Source organism: Giraffa tippelskirchi, chromosome 1, assembly GCF_054371585.1.
Source record: "Giraffa tippelskirchi isolate mGirTip1 chromosome 1, T2T-mGirTip1v1.2.pri, whole genome shotgun sequence".
NCBI lineage: Eukaryota > Metazoa > Chordata > Mammalia > Artiodactyla > Giraffidae > Giraffa > Giraffa tippelskirchi.
In genome coordinates this window covers 83,961,025-83,977,867 of record NC_137275.1, presented here as the reverse complement: position 1 = coordinate 83,977,867, position 16,843 = coordinate 83,961,025, and the positions used below count along the sequence as shown (strand labels likewise).

The window sequence follows — 16,843 nt, the reverse complement described above, 5'->3', positions numbered from 1 at the left end:
TAAACATCTACTAATGCATCCATTTGTTTCTGGGTTATCCTGTTCCACTGGTCTTCCTGTCCATCTTTGAACGAATACGACATTGTCTTTTAAATATAATAGAATTTTATCAGAATAAAACTTTATTATTGTTATGAAGTAAAATCAGTTCTGCTACCTTGTCTCCTTCACACTATCTTGGCTATACTTGGTCTTTGGGATTTTGATGAGAACTGCAATTAAGTCTTCAGATTAGTATGGGGTGATATAACATCATTACAGAATAGATATAGCTTTCTTGTTTATTTAGATCTTAGTTTCTCTTGATGATTTTCTAAAGTTTTCTGCCAGAGATCTTAGACACCTTTTATTAATTTATTCTTAAATATTTCTCTCTCTCTTTTTTAAAGCCACTCAGCTCGCAAGATCTTAGCTCCCAGACAAGGATCAAATTCGGGGCCCCCAGCCGCGAAAGCACAGAGTCCTAACCATTGGACTACCTAGGAATTCCCTTAAATATTTTGATTCTTATACTATAGAAAACAATGTATTTTAAAAACGTATTTTCTGTTTTTGCTGGTATGTAAAAATACAACGCTTGAGTTTTCAGATGTTTTTCTTTGTTTTGGCTAGCAACCCAAATTCTAATTTTCAAGATTATTCTTTTGTATTCTGGATGTAATCATATCATCTATGAAAACTGATAGCTTATTTCTTTCCAATATCTTTTCTTTCTTTTTTACTGTATACCACTGCATAGTTCCTACAATACAATAAGAAATAAAAATGGGGATGATCCTTCTCATTTCCAATCTTAAAAGGAAATGCTTTTTATTTTATCACTGAGTGTGATGTTTTCTATAGGATTCTGGTTATATATTCTTTTCACTCTCTTCTAGTAACGGTTTGTGAAGCTTTTAAAAACCAAATAAGGATGCTTAATCTTATGAAATGTTTTTTCTGGATGATAAGATCATATAATTGCACTCATCTCACACACTAGTAAAGTAATGCTCAAAATTCTCCAAGCCAGGCTTCAACAATACATGCACTGTGAACTTCCAGATGTTCAAGCTGGTTTTAGAAAAGGCAAGGGAACCAGAGATCAAATTGCCAACATCCAATGGATCACTGAAAAAGCAAGAGAGTTCCAGAAAAACATCTATTTCTGCTTTATTGACTACGCCAAAGCCTTTGACTGTGTGGATCACAATATACTGTGGAAAATTCTGAAAGAGATGGGAATAGCAGACCACCTGACCTGCCTCTTGAGAAATCTGTATGCAGGTCAGGAAGCAACAGTTAGAACTGGACATGGAACAACAGACTGGTTCCAAATAGGAAATGGAGTATGTCAAGGCTGTATATTGTCACCCTGCTTATTTAACTTATATGCAGAGTACATCATGAGAAACACTGGGCTGGATGAAGCACAAGCTGGAATCAAGATTGCTGGGAGAAATATCAGTAACCTCAGATATGCAGATGCTGCTGCTGCTGCTAAGTTGCTTCCATCGTGTCTGACTCTGTGTGGCCCCATAGATGGCAGCCCACCAGGCTCCCCCGTCCCTGGGATTCTCCAGGCAAGAACACTGGAGTGGGTTGCCATTTCCTTCTCCAATGCATGGAAGTGAAAAGTGAAAGTGAAGTCACTCAGTCATGTCTGACTCATAGTGACCTCATGGACTGCAGCCCACCAGGCTTCTCCGTCCATGGGATTCTCCAGGCAAGAGTACTGGAGTAGGTTGCCACTGCCTTCTCCAGTCAGATATGCAGATGACACCACCCTTATGGCAGAAAGTGAAGAAGACCTAAGGAGCCTCTTGATGAAAGTGAAAGAGGAGAGTGAAAATGTTGGCTTAAAGCTCAACATTTAGAAAACTAAGATCATGGCATCCGGTCCCATCGCTTCATGGCAAATAGATGGGGAAACAGTGGCAGACTTTGTTTTTTGGGGCTCCAAAATCACTGCAGATGGTGACTGAAGCCATGAAATTAAAAGATGCTTACTCCTTGGAAGGAAAGTTATGACCAATCTAGACAGCATATTAAAAAGCAGAGACATTACTTTGCCAACAAAGGTCCATTTAGTCAAAACTATGGTTTACCCAGTAGTCATGTAGGGATGTGAGAGTTGGACTATAAAGAAAGCTGAGCACCAAAGAATTGATGCTTTTGAACTGTGGTGTTGGAGAAGACTCTTGAGAGTCCCTTGGACTACAAGGAGATCCAACCAGTCCATCCTGGGGGAGATCAATCCTGAGTGTTCATTGGAAGGACTGATGTTGAAGCTGAAACTCTAATCCTTTGGCCACCTGATGTGAAGAGCTGACTCATTTGAAAAGACCTTGATGCTGGGAAAGATTGAAGGCAGGACGAGAAGATGACAGAGGATGAGATGGCTGGATGGCATCACCGACTCAATGGACATGAGTTTGGGTAAACTCCGGGAGCTGGTGATGGACAGGGAGGCCTGGTGTGCTGCAGTCAATGGGGTCGCAAAGAGTCGGACACAACTGAGTGACTGAACTGAAGATCATATCATTTTCCCCTTTATTAAGTTTTAATGTGATGAATTATATTGATTGCATTTGGAATACTAAACTACATTTCCAGAATAAATCCAATTTAGTATGATGATTAATTTTTAAATAGAAATTGTTTGCTAAAAGTTTATGGGAATTTTGGATCTGTGTTTATGGTGAGACTGCCCTTTAATTTTTATTCTTCTATGGTCTCTGATGGTATTTTATTAGCCTCATAAAATACATTAGTGAGTATATCTGCATTTCCTATTCCCTGAAAGAATTTAAGGTAAGATTACTCAACTTTTCTATTCTTGTGTCATCCATACTTGAAAATGTATGGGCATCAAATTTTTATAACATTCTTCTGGTATCTGTAACATCTGTGGTGAGATCTATTTTCTTGATTTTGGTTATTAGTGCCTTCCCTCTTTTTTTTCCTGATTAATCTTACTAGGGATTTACCAGTTTTATGACATCTTTTCAGACTCAACATTGGCAAGTATATGCTTATATTGTGTTACATATTTTCTATCTTATTAATTTCAGTTCTTTGTATTTCCTTCCTTCAACTTTCTTTGGGTTTCATTTATGTTTTTCTTCACTTAATTCCTGAGATTAAAACTGAGCTTATTGATTTTAGCTTTTTTCATTTTCCATTATATACTTTTAAAGCAAAAAAAAAAACAAAACAAAACAGCAGTTTAAGTATGGCTTTACATGCATCATAAAAGATTTGAGATAGTGTTCTCATTTTCATTATTAGAAAAAAAAACTCTAACATACTCTAAAATGGCAATCCTTTGTTAAAATTTTTTCCATGAGAAGTATACACGTTTCAAATGTTTTATATGTACTTGCAAGGTCTCTGAAGCAGGGTGCAGGGTTCCAAGTATGTCCAGTAAATCAATTTTCATAATCATGTTGTCCACATTTTCTATACTATTTTTTAAAATTCTATTTGTCCTATTATATTTATGGATATTTAGTTCTCCTCATAGTTCGGAATACTTTTGCTTCTAATTTTTAGGATAATATATATTTTTATAGCTTCCAAGTGAACTGGATCTTTCACCGTGATAAAGTCACCTTCTTTATCTCTAGCAAGTTTTTTAATAGTAATGTCTATTTTACCTGATGTACTTGATAATATGACTATCTCGGCCTTTTTCAGGTTTGAATGGTATGTTTTCTCAATCTTTTAAATCTCCTCATACTTAAGAAGTATTGCTTGTTTAGTTGGTTTTTAAAAATTCAGTTAACAGTTGGTCTTTAAACTAAAGCATTTAGGCCACATACATTTAATGTAATTACCAAAATACTGTGCCATAAATCTAGTATATTTTTTCACCCCTATTTTTACCTCCTGTTCCATTTTCCCTTTTCTCTCTGTTCTTCTGTTAGTTGATGCTGTATTAAAAAAAATTCTTTCCATAAATCCTTCCATTAGTTGCATTTGGTTTTAAAAATTATTCTAGTTCACCTTAAAATTTGGAATCATTAATCAGAATCTAATAGTACTTTCTTCCAGATAATACAAGGGTCTTGGGATTCTTCACTTTTATATCCCTCCAGATTTATACACTCATTTTGTGGTTCAGTTCAGTTGCTCAGTCATGTCCGACTCTTTGCGACCCCATTGACTACAGCACCCCAGGCTTCCCTGTCCCTCACCAACTCCTGGAGCTTGCTCAAACTCGTGTCCATCAAGTCGGTGATGCCATCCAACGATCTAATCCTCTGTCGTCCCCTTCTCCTCCCGCCTCCTCCGTTTTGTGGTATATAAAATATATATATACACACACACTTTCAACTTTACAATGTATTTTTATTATTTTGTATCTTCAACATTCATGAGATTTACATACATATTTACTTTTTTTTTTTGCTTCTTTCTTCTTCCCTGTACCTATAACCTTCTTTCTGGACTCAGTTTCCTTTTTTCGGGGGAATCATTTTCCTTTTATCTACAAAAATCCTTTATAATTTCCTTTCAGTGAGAATATGTTGGTGGTGAACTTTCAGTTTCTAATCTGAAAACATCTTCATTTGCTTTCAGTTCTGATAGGTAGTTACACTGGGATTAGAATTTTAGGTTGTATTTATTTTCTTTCAGCACACAGAACATGTTTGTCATCTGGCTTTCATTACAACTGTCAAGAAATTAGCAGTCAAACTTTTGCCTCTTTTAAGGTAATCTATTTTTCTCCTGGCTAATTTTAAAATTTTGTCATTATTTCTTTTTTCCAATTTCAATATGACGTATCTAAATGTATATTTCTTTGAATCATGTTTTAAAATTATTGGAGTTCTTAAATCCTTGATATCTTTCATAATTTTTGATAAGTGCTCTGCCAAAATTTCTGCAAACTTCTACCCTCCCATCTCCCTTCTTTCTGGGACTCCAAAAAATGTATGTGAGTCCCTTTCCCTCTTATTCTCTTTTATGTATATTGGTCCTTTTCTTTCTCTGTATTTCATTCTGGATTCCCTTCCATTCTGTCTTCCAGTTCACTGGTTCTCTAATTTAACTATATTTAATCTGCTGTCAAACTCATCTATTTAGGTTCTTAATTTTTGTTGTATTTCTCAATTCAGGAACTTCCAATTATTTCCTTTTCAGATCAGCTATTCTACTTTTTATAGTTTCTAGTTTAGTTGAAAATCTGAAATTTTCAAGTTTGTTTTTAACTCTTTGAACATAATAAGCATACCTGTTTTGAGTCAATGTCTAATAATTCCAGAATCTGGATATTTGCTCGATATTTGTTGCCTGTTCTTTGTGCTGCTTCTTGCTTACAATGTCTTGTCTCCTCATGTCCTCTCTGATTATGTGCTAGACACTGTATTTTAAAAATTATTATGGGATGGTTTGTTTCCTCTGGTTCCCTCTTATTCCTATCCCTTAAGATTTTTTGCCTAAAATGGTATAAAGACCACTTTATACCATTAAAGTGGTATACTTCACACTGTCCCTGACATGCCTTCTTTTAAAGGCCCTCCTCATTTCCTCTTGCCTCTTCACCACCTCCAACCTCTCACTCTAGAGCCTCAACCTCAGTGTCCACACAGTTGGTAGGCCTGGTGCTCCAACTTTTATGGCCTTTGCCCTGCAAGAGTATGTAAGTGGAGTAGAGCCTCTCAGCTGCCTTTTCCAGACTGGCATAAGAATGCGTAACCTACAGAACCACCTTTCCCAAGATTTTAAAATCAAAGAAATTTGGAAAGTAGTTTTGGCCAATATATATATAGTTATGAAATAGTTAATGCAGCTGAAGTTAGAGATATCCAAAATAAAACTTATCACATCATTAATAAAAGAAAGGAATTTGAGTTAAATAGCTGGCAATTAAATAATACTAGAAAAAAATGGAAAAAGCCTACATGATCAAAAATCAAGAGGTGCATTTATCTTCTCACCATTTTCTGCCAATGGAGCAAGAACTTCAAAAACCATTTCCCTCTTATCATGTTCTATTTGTTTCTTGAAGAGTTTCACCAGCTCTTCAGCAATGTTTGTACTGGCAAACTGTTCTTTACTTGACTCTGTAAAAAATAAGGGGAAAATTTTAAGTAAAAAAACAAAATTAAGCACAGAAATTGTTTTCTATTACTTTTAATACTTGGTCATTTTGTATCCTTACTGATAAATGCAAAAACTTTTCAAATACAGAAACAGTCTTTTTTTTTTTAATGCCTCTATAGAGGAAAAATGTCTAAAGCTTTAAGATGTTCTGACCCAATTATATTCAAGGCTATAAAGAAAAATGTTCACTAGCATAACATATAGGTAACCATAGCAATGATAAAATTACTGTTATAAATTCATAGTTTCAGGCTTTTAGCCAAAGAAGAAAAATTACTCATAACAGATTGCATTTCATGTGGCTGAATTAAAGGTGACGTGTCTTTATACCATTAGAGCGGTATACTTTCATACTGTCCCTGACATGCCTTCTTTCTTGTCTCTTCACCACCTCCGATCTTTCACTCTAGAGCCTCATCCTCACCATTTAAATATGCTTTAATATTTCTCACAAAAAAAGCAATGTTAAAATCGAATACCTTCCCTTTACTCCACTTTCATGAAGCTATCATCCAGTCTGTTGAATTTCACAAACAAGCTTCTTGACAGCACTGTCTACATACACTGTCTCTACTTCCTCAACTCACATGCATACCTAAACCCACCTCAAACCAGTTTTGGCCCACCTCTACATTCTGCAGTCTCCTTTGCGTGCTCCTTCTTTCCACCAGACCAGTATAAATCCTAGTTCCTTAAGACTTCATCTTTTGCTTTCTTACCTTTTTGATCCTTACTCTCACCCTAGGCAATCTAATTTCTTTCCATAGCATAAAAATATCTCCTATATGTTGATGCTTATACAATCATATCTCTAGTCCTCTTCTTAACTCCAGGCTATTTAAATGTCCATTTGATATCTCCATTTGAATATCTTTCTAGCATCCAAACACCATGCCTAAGGTAGACTTCTGATATATCTGTTCTTTCTCCAAACACCATGGCTAAGGTAGACTTCTGATATTCTGATATATCTGTTCTTTCTCCAGAGTTCCTTAATTTAGTGAATAAACATGCCACCTACCCACCTGCCACACAGACAGAAACCTGGGGGTCATTGCTCACTTGTTCTCACTCAGTGCATCCAAAGAATAACCAAAATCTATCAATCTACCTCCAAAACACAACCAGAATCCATTCTATTTCCTTTCTGATTCTCAGTTCTTTTGCTGCATCAGATATCCTATCAATTTATCTAAAAGTTTCTCTCAGAGAATCGACCAATCTAGTCGAGACTGCTTGCTCTCCATGTTTGCTGGGCACACTGACATCCTAGAATTTCTTTTTCATGATCTTGATGGATAGTTTCTTCTCCTTCCTGTATTAGATACTCTATTATCTATGTTCATTCACATTCACTTTTTTAGTTTCAGTGGAGGTATCCACCAGTAGCTTTCTGAGAAAGGTAAAGTACACTGTGTGAAGAAGATAAATATTTAGAAATCTTAACTGTCTGAAATGTTCCTTCCCACCTAGAATGTATATCTGTAATTTAAATTCCTTCCTTACCTTATTCAGTTATGTCCTCATACTAGCAATTATTGTAACTTACAATTATATGCTTATTTATAAGTTCATTTTAGAAATAAGTTTCCACATCACCTACTAAAATATAAGCTGCTTGAGAGCATGGCTACCACAAACACAGTATACAGTATGGTGCCTAATATAGAGCAAGTGTTCAAAAGAAATTTGTTGATTTTGAATGTGTGACTGAAAAAACAAGTAAACAAATGCAAGAGTTACATCCTATTCTCTAGTTTCTGGTAAATCTCCACCAATATCAAATAAAAAATATTACAAATTCAACTTTAAAAGAAAACGGGGAAACAAATGTTTATATTGCTTAAAACAGTTTTGATTTACTCTACTGTTACCCTGCTTTTGGCACATGTACCAGATCTATGCCAAAATGATGAGAATCCACTCCAAGACTTCTAAGTAAGATTCCTTAGTGCTACAAAAAAAGAGCAAGGGTGGAGTGTCTTTTCTAATAAGCTACCGAAACCCTCAGAAATCAAATTTTACAAACATCACACCTTACCCTAAAAATTTAGTTTGATTTAAACAGCAACGATTTAACTCTTCAACATTTGTGGTTGCTCTTCTGTTTCACACAACTCTTCAAATAAATGAAACATAAAATCATAGATGAAATAGACATCATTTATCTAGTTATGTACTCTTAACTCTTTTTAAAATAGTTGTAGCACTTTTTTCCAATCCATATTTTATTCTTCCACTTATTAAACTGAAACCAAATCACCGTTGTTAAGTAATTCAGTCCATTTGCCAGCATAAGGGAAAAATGCGCCATGATTAATACAGGAATTCATGAAGAAAACCTGATCATATCCTGTAGGTGGATACGGAGAAAAGATAGCATGAACTGTGATTGGGACATTATATTTGAATTAAATGCCACAGATTCTTAACAGACTTTCAGCAAGAAGGACTTTTTCTTAAGGGTTTATTTTTAAAGATTTTTTTTTTTGATGTGGACCATTTTTTAAAAAGTCTTTATTGAATTTGTTACAACACTGCTCCTGTTTTATGTTTTGTTTCTTTGGCTGTGAGGCATGTGGGGTCTCAGCTCCCCAGCCAGGAGCTGAACCCACACCCTCTGCATCAGAAGGCAAAGTCTTAACTACTGGACAGCCAGGGAAGTCCCCCCTTAAGGGTTTATTTTTTAACAAAATTATATATGAGTTTAAAGAGTTAGTTCTAATACTTATATTACCGGCAGAATACAGTCTCCTTTTCCCATTTCTTCTTCAAAAACAAGCACATAAAGCTCTTTTAGCTAATTCACTGGTATTTACCTCCAAATCTTTAAATGACATTTTATATTGACAATTTTTGCTTTTTTAGGTTTAGGTATTTTTGATTGACCTTCCACTATGAAAGGTGAAGCACTAGCTTTCTCTTTTTCCTGTCTCCACAATAACCTACATCTTCACAATGTAATTATATTGTAATTTTGGTTTGAAATAATTAGTGTTTCAATAATACTGTTTCATGTGGCTTGGAGTTACTTTTATTTCCTTGGAATTACTTTTTTTTCTCATTTACTTAGCTTTCAATGTACTTATTAATTCAACTCCGAACTCTCCATCAGTTGCCTGATTTTTTTCTTAATAAGCACATTCTCTTTAGGTGCTCAATTAACTTCATTTCGTGTAAGAGTTTCCCCAATCTGGACTGGTTGCTCTTTGAAAACAAGACATTTGGGGCTGTCATGTTACCATACTACTAGAAACTTCTATTTTCCTGTTGAATCTCTTGGCTCCTGATTCCTATATAGTCTTAAAACATTCCATTTTCTTCTGATTACCAGTGTTGTTTTGATACATCTGATGTCTACTGATTCACAATCTTTTCTATGTAACTTTTTTCCTTCCTCTCTCTCTCTGGAATTCTATAAAATGTTCTCTTTGTCTCCATTATTCTAAAATTTCACATTGATGTGCCATGATCTGGGGGCCTAATTTCATCCACTAGGCTGTCATTTGATAAGATTCTTCCTATCTAGAGAAATATATATTTTAGTTCTGTGACACTTGGGTTTATTCAGCTTTTTTTTTCCTATTTATCTCTTTCTAGAACTCTTGGACTGATCCTCTATCTATATACTCTCTTCTATTTTCCATACCCTTGCTTTTTGCTTTACTTCTGTAAATATTTCTCTACACATTTTTACTGTCTTTCATTTTAGCTGTTCTAGCTTTCTCGCTGTTCCTTTTTCTTTAAAAATAGCATCCTGTTATAGTTTCATGCTTACAGTATTTTTCCACTTGAGCATATTAGAGTCCCCCCCACCCCACCCCGACCCTGCGTAGTTTCTATTTCCTCCAAGTTACTTTTTTTAATTTCATTATTTCCCATGTTAGAGGCTGTCCTCACTTTTCTAGTTGTCTGCCAGCGATTAAGAACTGGGATTTAAAAATTGATTAGGATTTATGAGTGGCCTTGTAAGATTCCCTGTATATCTGAAGGCTCTGTGTAGAAGAACTCCAACATAAGTTATCTTTAAGTCCATATTCTAGAGAACAAACGGGATAATTCAGCATACCTACTTTCACTATTTTCAGAATGGTACTCTGGTACCTCTTATCAGTCTGCTGTCCCCAGTCTACTAACCCCTCTACTTTGAGTCTCTCCAGAGAGAAAACCGTCTTCTGCTTAGATGGGAAGGCCAGTTACCAGAGTGGGAAGGAAAAGAAGAAACTCTTGATGCCACTAAATCCTGAACCTTTTGAAGATACCAAAGAACAAATTGGTTAGTTCTTGGCTTTCCAATTCAGGATTCAAATTTCAAAGTTTTGCTAAGTGAGTTACTGCTTCTTTTCTTTCCAGATTCTAAGAAGTTTTTGTATCATCCCTTTTGTTTGTTTTCCCTCCCCCCTTTCCTTGATGGTTTTTCATTAAAAAAAACAATCTTTTTACTGTAGTTTTAGTTGGTTTCCAGAAGGGAGTAAAAGTGCAGATTTTCATCCTAACATTTCTACCTACCCCCCAAAATACTAATATTTTAAGCAGACAAGTTTATTTATAAAAGACTGCGAAGTGAAACAAAAAGGGGGAAATCTCATTCTGCTTAATCTATAATGTTTATAAGCATGCAAACTTTAAAACTGAATTCATCCTATAATTGTGAATATAGAATAATAATGTGCGCACATAAACTAGGAATCAAAGACAATAAAAAGGGCTGCACATTCCTTTTCTGTCCCCAATCCTGAACTAGACTGCATTCATTTATTTTCTGTTTTATCTTTAAGCTATATCTTTAGTGAACAAAAACACATAAATTTCTTAGCTCCAATTATAAACAATATAATCCTAAGATGTAATTGGATCTACACTTTAACACTGAAATAATGTATCTATGATGCTTCAAAATAATAAACTAAAGAATCTAAATGGATTTCCAGGTTAACATCTAAAGAAAAATGTATTATAAGTATATTAATCAGTTATGAATAATTACATTTTCATGTCTAGGACTTACCAAGTTCTGCTAAATTGCCAAATGCAACAAGACACATTTCTGTAAGAGCTGCATTTTGGCAGTGGATGCCCAGTAATTTAACTAAGGTAGGAATAACACCCATGTTGATAAGCTGAGCTTGAAGGGAATCTGTTAAAAAACAAACAAACAAACAAGAAAACAAAACACAAAAAAAGTGTTTACATATTAAATGGACATTAGTAAGAAGAAAAAACCTCTATACTCCCTACTGCAAACACAATACTATTTCGTACTATTTCAATTACGGTAAAGCAAGGTTAAGTTCACTCATAAGTCTTGAAAATGTTTAAGACATTAGTTCAAAGGAATTGAATTTTGAAACTTTTCAATGAAATTTTCAAAGAAATTCAGAAATGACAATAATTCAAGTAATATGTCAAATCACCAGTTTTTTTTTTTAATAGTCTTATACCTTTACTAAGTAGGTTTTAAAATACATAAACAATTAAACATTACCATTGGTTTTTAAGTTAAAAGGTTAGACAAAGTAACATTTGCATTACAGGAAGTCACAGAGTATATGAAAAGCATAAGAAAAAAGCAACTTTAATAAAGACTAAGAAGATAAAAGTCTTAGAACCCCTTAGAAACAGTTGCTTCATAATAAAGAATGAAAAACATATAACACACTCAAATTATTATTTATTTGCAGCAGAGTGTTCTTTGATGACTGTTAGGAAGGAAAGTTTTAACAAGGAAAAAATCTGGTTACTTAAAATATTTCTCTTTTCAAAGTTTTATTTAATAATAGTGACAATCATCTTAGGAAAAAAAGGAAGATTTGGCTTGAGAGGTAAAGAAGTCAATATGGCTTTGTTATCATTGCTTGCCTTCATTTTCTAACTAATTGATTTTAAAGTACTTAATATGCCCCGGATTTTCACAATGGCTCTTCATGAACAATGATAATAGAATACCTGTAGTTGAAGATAAATAAACCAAAATGAAAACCAAAAGTACTGCCTCTAAGAATAAGGTAAGAAGAAAGACACTCATATGCCTATGCAAAACACTATCACTACTAATAACTAGTTCATCTAAAGATAGAGGAAAACTTTCAAAATTTTTTTCTTTTCCTTTTAAAAATTATATGCCATTTTCAAGTTAATAATTTTCTCCAATTTTTTTTATGTATTTTTTTATCTAAAGATAAGAATCTGTTTCTTACAAAACACATTTTCCTCATAGCATGCATCCCTTGATGGAGTTTGTGTACTAATCTCTTTACCACTCTTCAGAGTTCTTAACTTCCCTGGTGGCTCAGTGGTAAAGAATCTGCCTGCCAATGCAGGAGATGCGGGTTGGATCCCTGGATTGGGAAGATCCCCTGGAGAAGGACATGGCAGCCCACTCCAGCATTCTTGCCTGGGGAATCCCCTTGGCAGAGGAGCCTTGAGGGCTACAGACCAAGGAGTTGCAAAGAATCAGACAGGACTTAATGACTAAACCATAACAACAACATAGTTCTTAACCTATAGATAAGGAGATGGTTGGGTGACTATCAGAAAGAATATAAAGGTAAGGTTGAGCTGTCTCACATGCCAATTGATTACTTGCCTAGAGGTCTGTGTAGTTAATTTTTCCTGCTTTTAGAATCAAATATGAAGAGATAGCCAACGGAGGCTTGTCGGCCCTGAAAACTGATGGTAATTATGGATATTATCTGGCTCAGTTGGGGGGGTCATCTATACTAGAAAGAGGCTTATTACCAAAATAAGAATAAAAAACAAATCCTGAGACGAAGTTTACATTGAAAGTTCAAATAGTCTAAAACAATTTCAAATTTTGCAGTGGAATTATGAAGTCTGTTCTAAAAGGACATATATATAAAAGAATGTATTCAATTAAATGATTCGTTTTTATGCTTCTGATGCTAATTATTTTTTCTAACTATACAATTCAGTAATTAACGAATGACTCACAACATTTACATTATCTTACAGGCAAATCGCCTATTATACCTATAGTATTACGCCAATTATCGTATAATATACCTATATGTTATACTGGCAGAATATTTGTATTTTGGTTATAGTATTTATAAAGATCATGCACCAAGAAGTTTTCCAAGTTAGAAATTATTTTGGTTACTTACCAGTTGATAGAGTGCCTTATTATTGGATCACCTCTGCAGATCCTTGTTCTTTAGCAATATTTTTAACTTTATTTATTTATTCATTTTGACTACCTCTTCAAATACTGCATAGCTGTTAAATCATTAAATCTCAGGTATGTAAGCGTGAGCACTAGCGCATGCATTGAGTGAGTCAAACTCCACTATATGTCTGCATATATGTAAGCATCACACACCCCCTCAGTACTGTTGGTACAAACTGAAAATCCAACAGTCCAGGGACATTAGAGGAATAACAAAATATAGGAAGGAGCTAAAAGAATGCCACTTAAATAATACTCTTCATGTTTTCTGAACTTGGCATCTCTACCACTTTCTTTGACCACTTTTACAACATTACGGATTTTGGTTCCAGGGATTAGAGGGCCAGAAAAAAAAGAAAGAAACATTACAGAGTTTCATACAATCTGTGACATACAAATTGAAGCAGCAATATTTGAAATTGTGGTCGAGAAGCAGAAAAAGTAGCATAGTCCAATGGCATATGGTATAAATTGCCATAATTCATGAAAATCACATTGCTTCATGAAAATGTGTTTTCAAGCTACCCAGGAGCCAAATTAATTGTGTATTCACATACAACACACATACCACACACAAGTAAAGAGAAAAAATATATAATCATCCAATGGACAGGCCTCATTTTAAACCACTTGGGTGCCCTTCTTTTATATCCATTTCTATGAAGGTAACTAAAACAAAAATTACAGTCAAATAATTCTAAAATCTGTTCATGCTAATTGCAGGCAAGTCATTCTCCTTTATTAATGGAGGCCCAGAAGAGGGAAATATCTTTACTTAAACAGGCTGATACAAATTTTTATCCCAAGATAGGCAGGCATCCTGGAACACAGTTCTCAAAGTGGAGTCCCCAAAACCCTTTCAGAGGATCACCAGGTCAAAATTACTTTCATAAAAATACCAAGATTTGATTTGCCTTTTTCACTGTGCTGACATTTCCATTGATGGCACAAAAACAGTAGTGAGTAAAACTGCTGGGGCATTAGTACGAACCCAGTCAATGGCACCAAAATGTATTAGTAGTCACTATATTCTTAACATCACACATTCACAGTAAAATAAATGCTATTCTTTACAGGAATCAAAGAAATTTAACTTATTTTTTCATAAAAAGATGCTATTTATGTTGACCTATAATGGGTTTTTATTATTTGAAAGTGTAGTACTAAATAATTTTTAAAATGTCTTCATTTTAATTTCCAATATAATATTGATAGATATAACTCATATATATAAACAAAAATTCTTTGAGATCTTTGGTAATTTTTAAGTGTCTAAAAGAGCCCTGAGATCAAAATTTTAAGAACCACTGCCAATGGATTACCTAATTTTTATAGGAACTGGGGGGAAAAACATAGAAAAGAGATCTAAAATTCATGATATGCTTGGCAGATGTGACAGAAGAAAAAAATTAAAATTAAAAGCACGGTAGGAATCCTAGATACTGGTGCTTAGATATTTTGAGTGAAATAACATTAATTAAGCACCAGAACACCTCATTTTGCTTATATGAGTAGATATTCTACTTAAGTCTAGGAGAATATTCCATGATTAGATCTGTTTGCCTATTTCAGTTACAACTTACTATGTTAACAATACATAGTTCTTTTGAGGGTTAAGTAGAGCTCCTGTTTGTGTGGAATAAATTAGTATTACTTCTTATTGCTGGAAGCAAATGATTAAGTTGAATCACTTTTTCTTATTGCCCAAAGAAAGCTGTAAATAGACTTCAAAGGACATGGCTAACACTCATGCTGTTGTGAACGGTATCAGGGAAATGACATAAATTAAAGACTAACTGGAAGAAATCCTCAGAACCAGTTCACATTCTCTAGATACATTTGAGAGAATAAGAGACACAATTCAAGACTGAGACTTATCGCATCCTTCAATGAATACCAGCAACTCCAAAAGAATGTCAGAGCTCAACAAATACAGTTCACAAGAATGCAACCCAGGCCCATACATAGCAAACACATATGTGTGTGAAAGACAGTCTTTAGACAGGACAATGTCATAACGTCTGAAGACTTTTAAAAATTGCTCCTGACACACATCACAGACAAATACTGACCAAAATACAGAATTACGAAATTACATAGTATCAAGATGACACAGGCCCTGCATGATCTATGGGGAGGAAGAGGAAGAAAGGCACTGAGGGGGTGCAATACAGATGCATATACAAAGAGATATATAAGGCAATCAACACATGCGCTGGTGTGAACACTTACCTACCTACATTTGAATTTCAATGGTTCCAAGTTCTTCAGGTCACACACACATGGAAACTCCAAAGAATGGAGATCTGGAGAGAAGATCTCAAGTTGAAGAACCTTTTTCCCCCTGAGTTTTCAGTTCAATGTTTCAAACATTGGTATAGACTATAGGTCCAGAAAAGTATGCCAAGAATTCTAGTAACTCAACTGAAGTTATGTGGATCAATTATAGGTTTTTAAAGAAGATAACACATGTTTATCTTATTCCTAAGAAAAGGTCCTTACAATGTTATAAAATTATTAAGCTGATTAATAGGACATAATGATGAAACTGTGTCAAAGTAACACACAAACATAGACAATTCAAAATACATAGTCTCTACATTAGTATATAGATTTGGTATGTATAGTATTCATAGTATAAACAGTACAACAGTCCTATTTATAGGCTTGCACAAAAACCACATCTATAGTCTAATTATATACAGTGGAAACAATAAAAACAAGGAAATATAAATCCTGATGAGTTGGATAAAAATCTTTTGGGTATAATAAAGAACAAAAAAAATTGCCCTTTACTAATGGCACATCTATAGTTCCCAAAATATATATATATAAAGTAAAAATTAGATATGATGTAACAGTGCAGTATAATTTGTAAGTTGAAGCAAGTTGTAGGTCTACCATCATGTTGAAAAGTAAACTGACTTAAACACAGCAACCAAGAGGATGGTCTGCGGTTAAAAACTTTATACATACACATGTGCAGGTACAAGTAAAGACTTCCTGATTTCAGTTAAACTTATTACCTAATATCTTTTTGTTGATTGATCAGGAAAGGGAAGAATTTTTATTCTAAATCTAATGCTGAGCAAATAAAATCAAAAGTATTTACAATTGTTTAAAATTAACTTCAAATCAATTTTGAAATTTCTGTTTACTCAAAACATGCATTTCATGTTATGTTTGCATAGAGAATACCTCTATAATTTAAGCCCCAGGTTAAATATCTCAATGATAATCAGCAATTATAAAGGGGAAAAAAAAAAGAATCAAGATTCATTAGTATTTTAGAGTACTAGAGGCTTAAAAATAATACATTTACACATTTCATACTTTCTGAAAGTTAACAATAAAAAATGAAAAGTTTCTTTCTAAGTTCTGAAACTAAAAGAGTCTCTACAGAGCAAAATTTCCCTTCTGTAAAAGTTCTAGAGATAAATGACAAAATTACATGAGTGAGTATAATGTAAAAACAACAATAACAATGGAAAACCTCAAAGCAAATCACAAGAGAAAGGAAAAATATTTTATTATTCTTAAGAGGCCTGTTCATTTACTGTTCTCAAT

General features: G+C 34.1%; 1 protein-coding gene across 27 annotated transcripts in view; it reads right to left on the bottom strand.

Moving 5' to 3' along the window:
• RAP1GDS1 (Rap1 GTPase-GDP dissociation stimulator 1) overlaps positions 1-16,843 on the bottom strand; it is a 147,841-nt gene that overhangs the window by 23,771 nt on the left and 107,227 nt on the right. For all 27 annotated transcript variants that reach the window (XM_081596229.1, XM_081596285.1, XM_081596220.1 and 24 more), the window contains 2 exons: positions 11,099-11,227; positions 5,925-6,050 (listed from right to left, as the gene is read on the bottom strand). In XM_081596229.1, the coding sequence (XP_081452355.1) occupies positions 5,925-6,050; positions 11,099-11,227 (255 nt within the window). The remainder of the gene's footprint in view (positions 1-5,924; positions 6,051-11,098; positions 11,228-16,843) is intronic.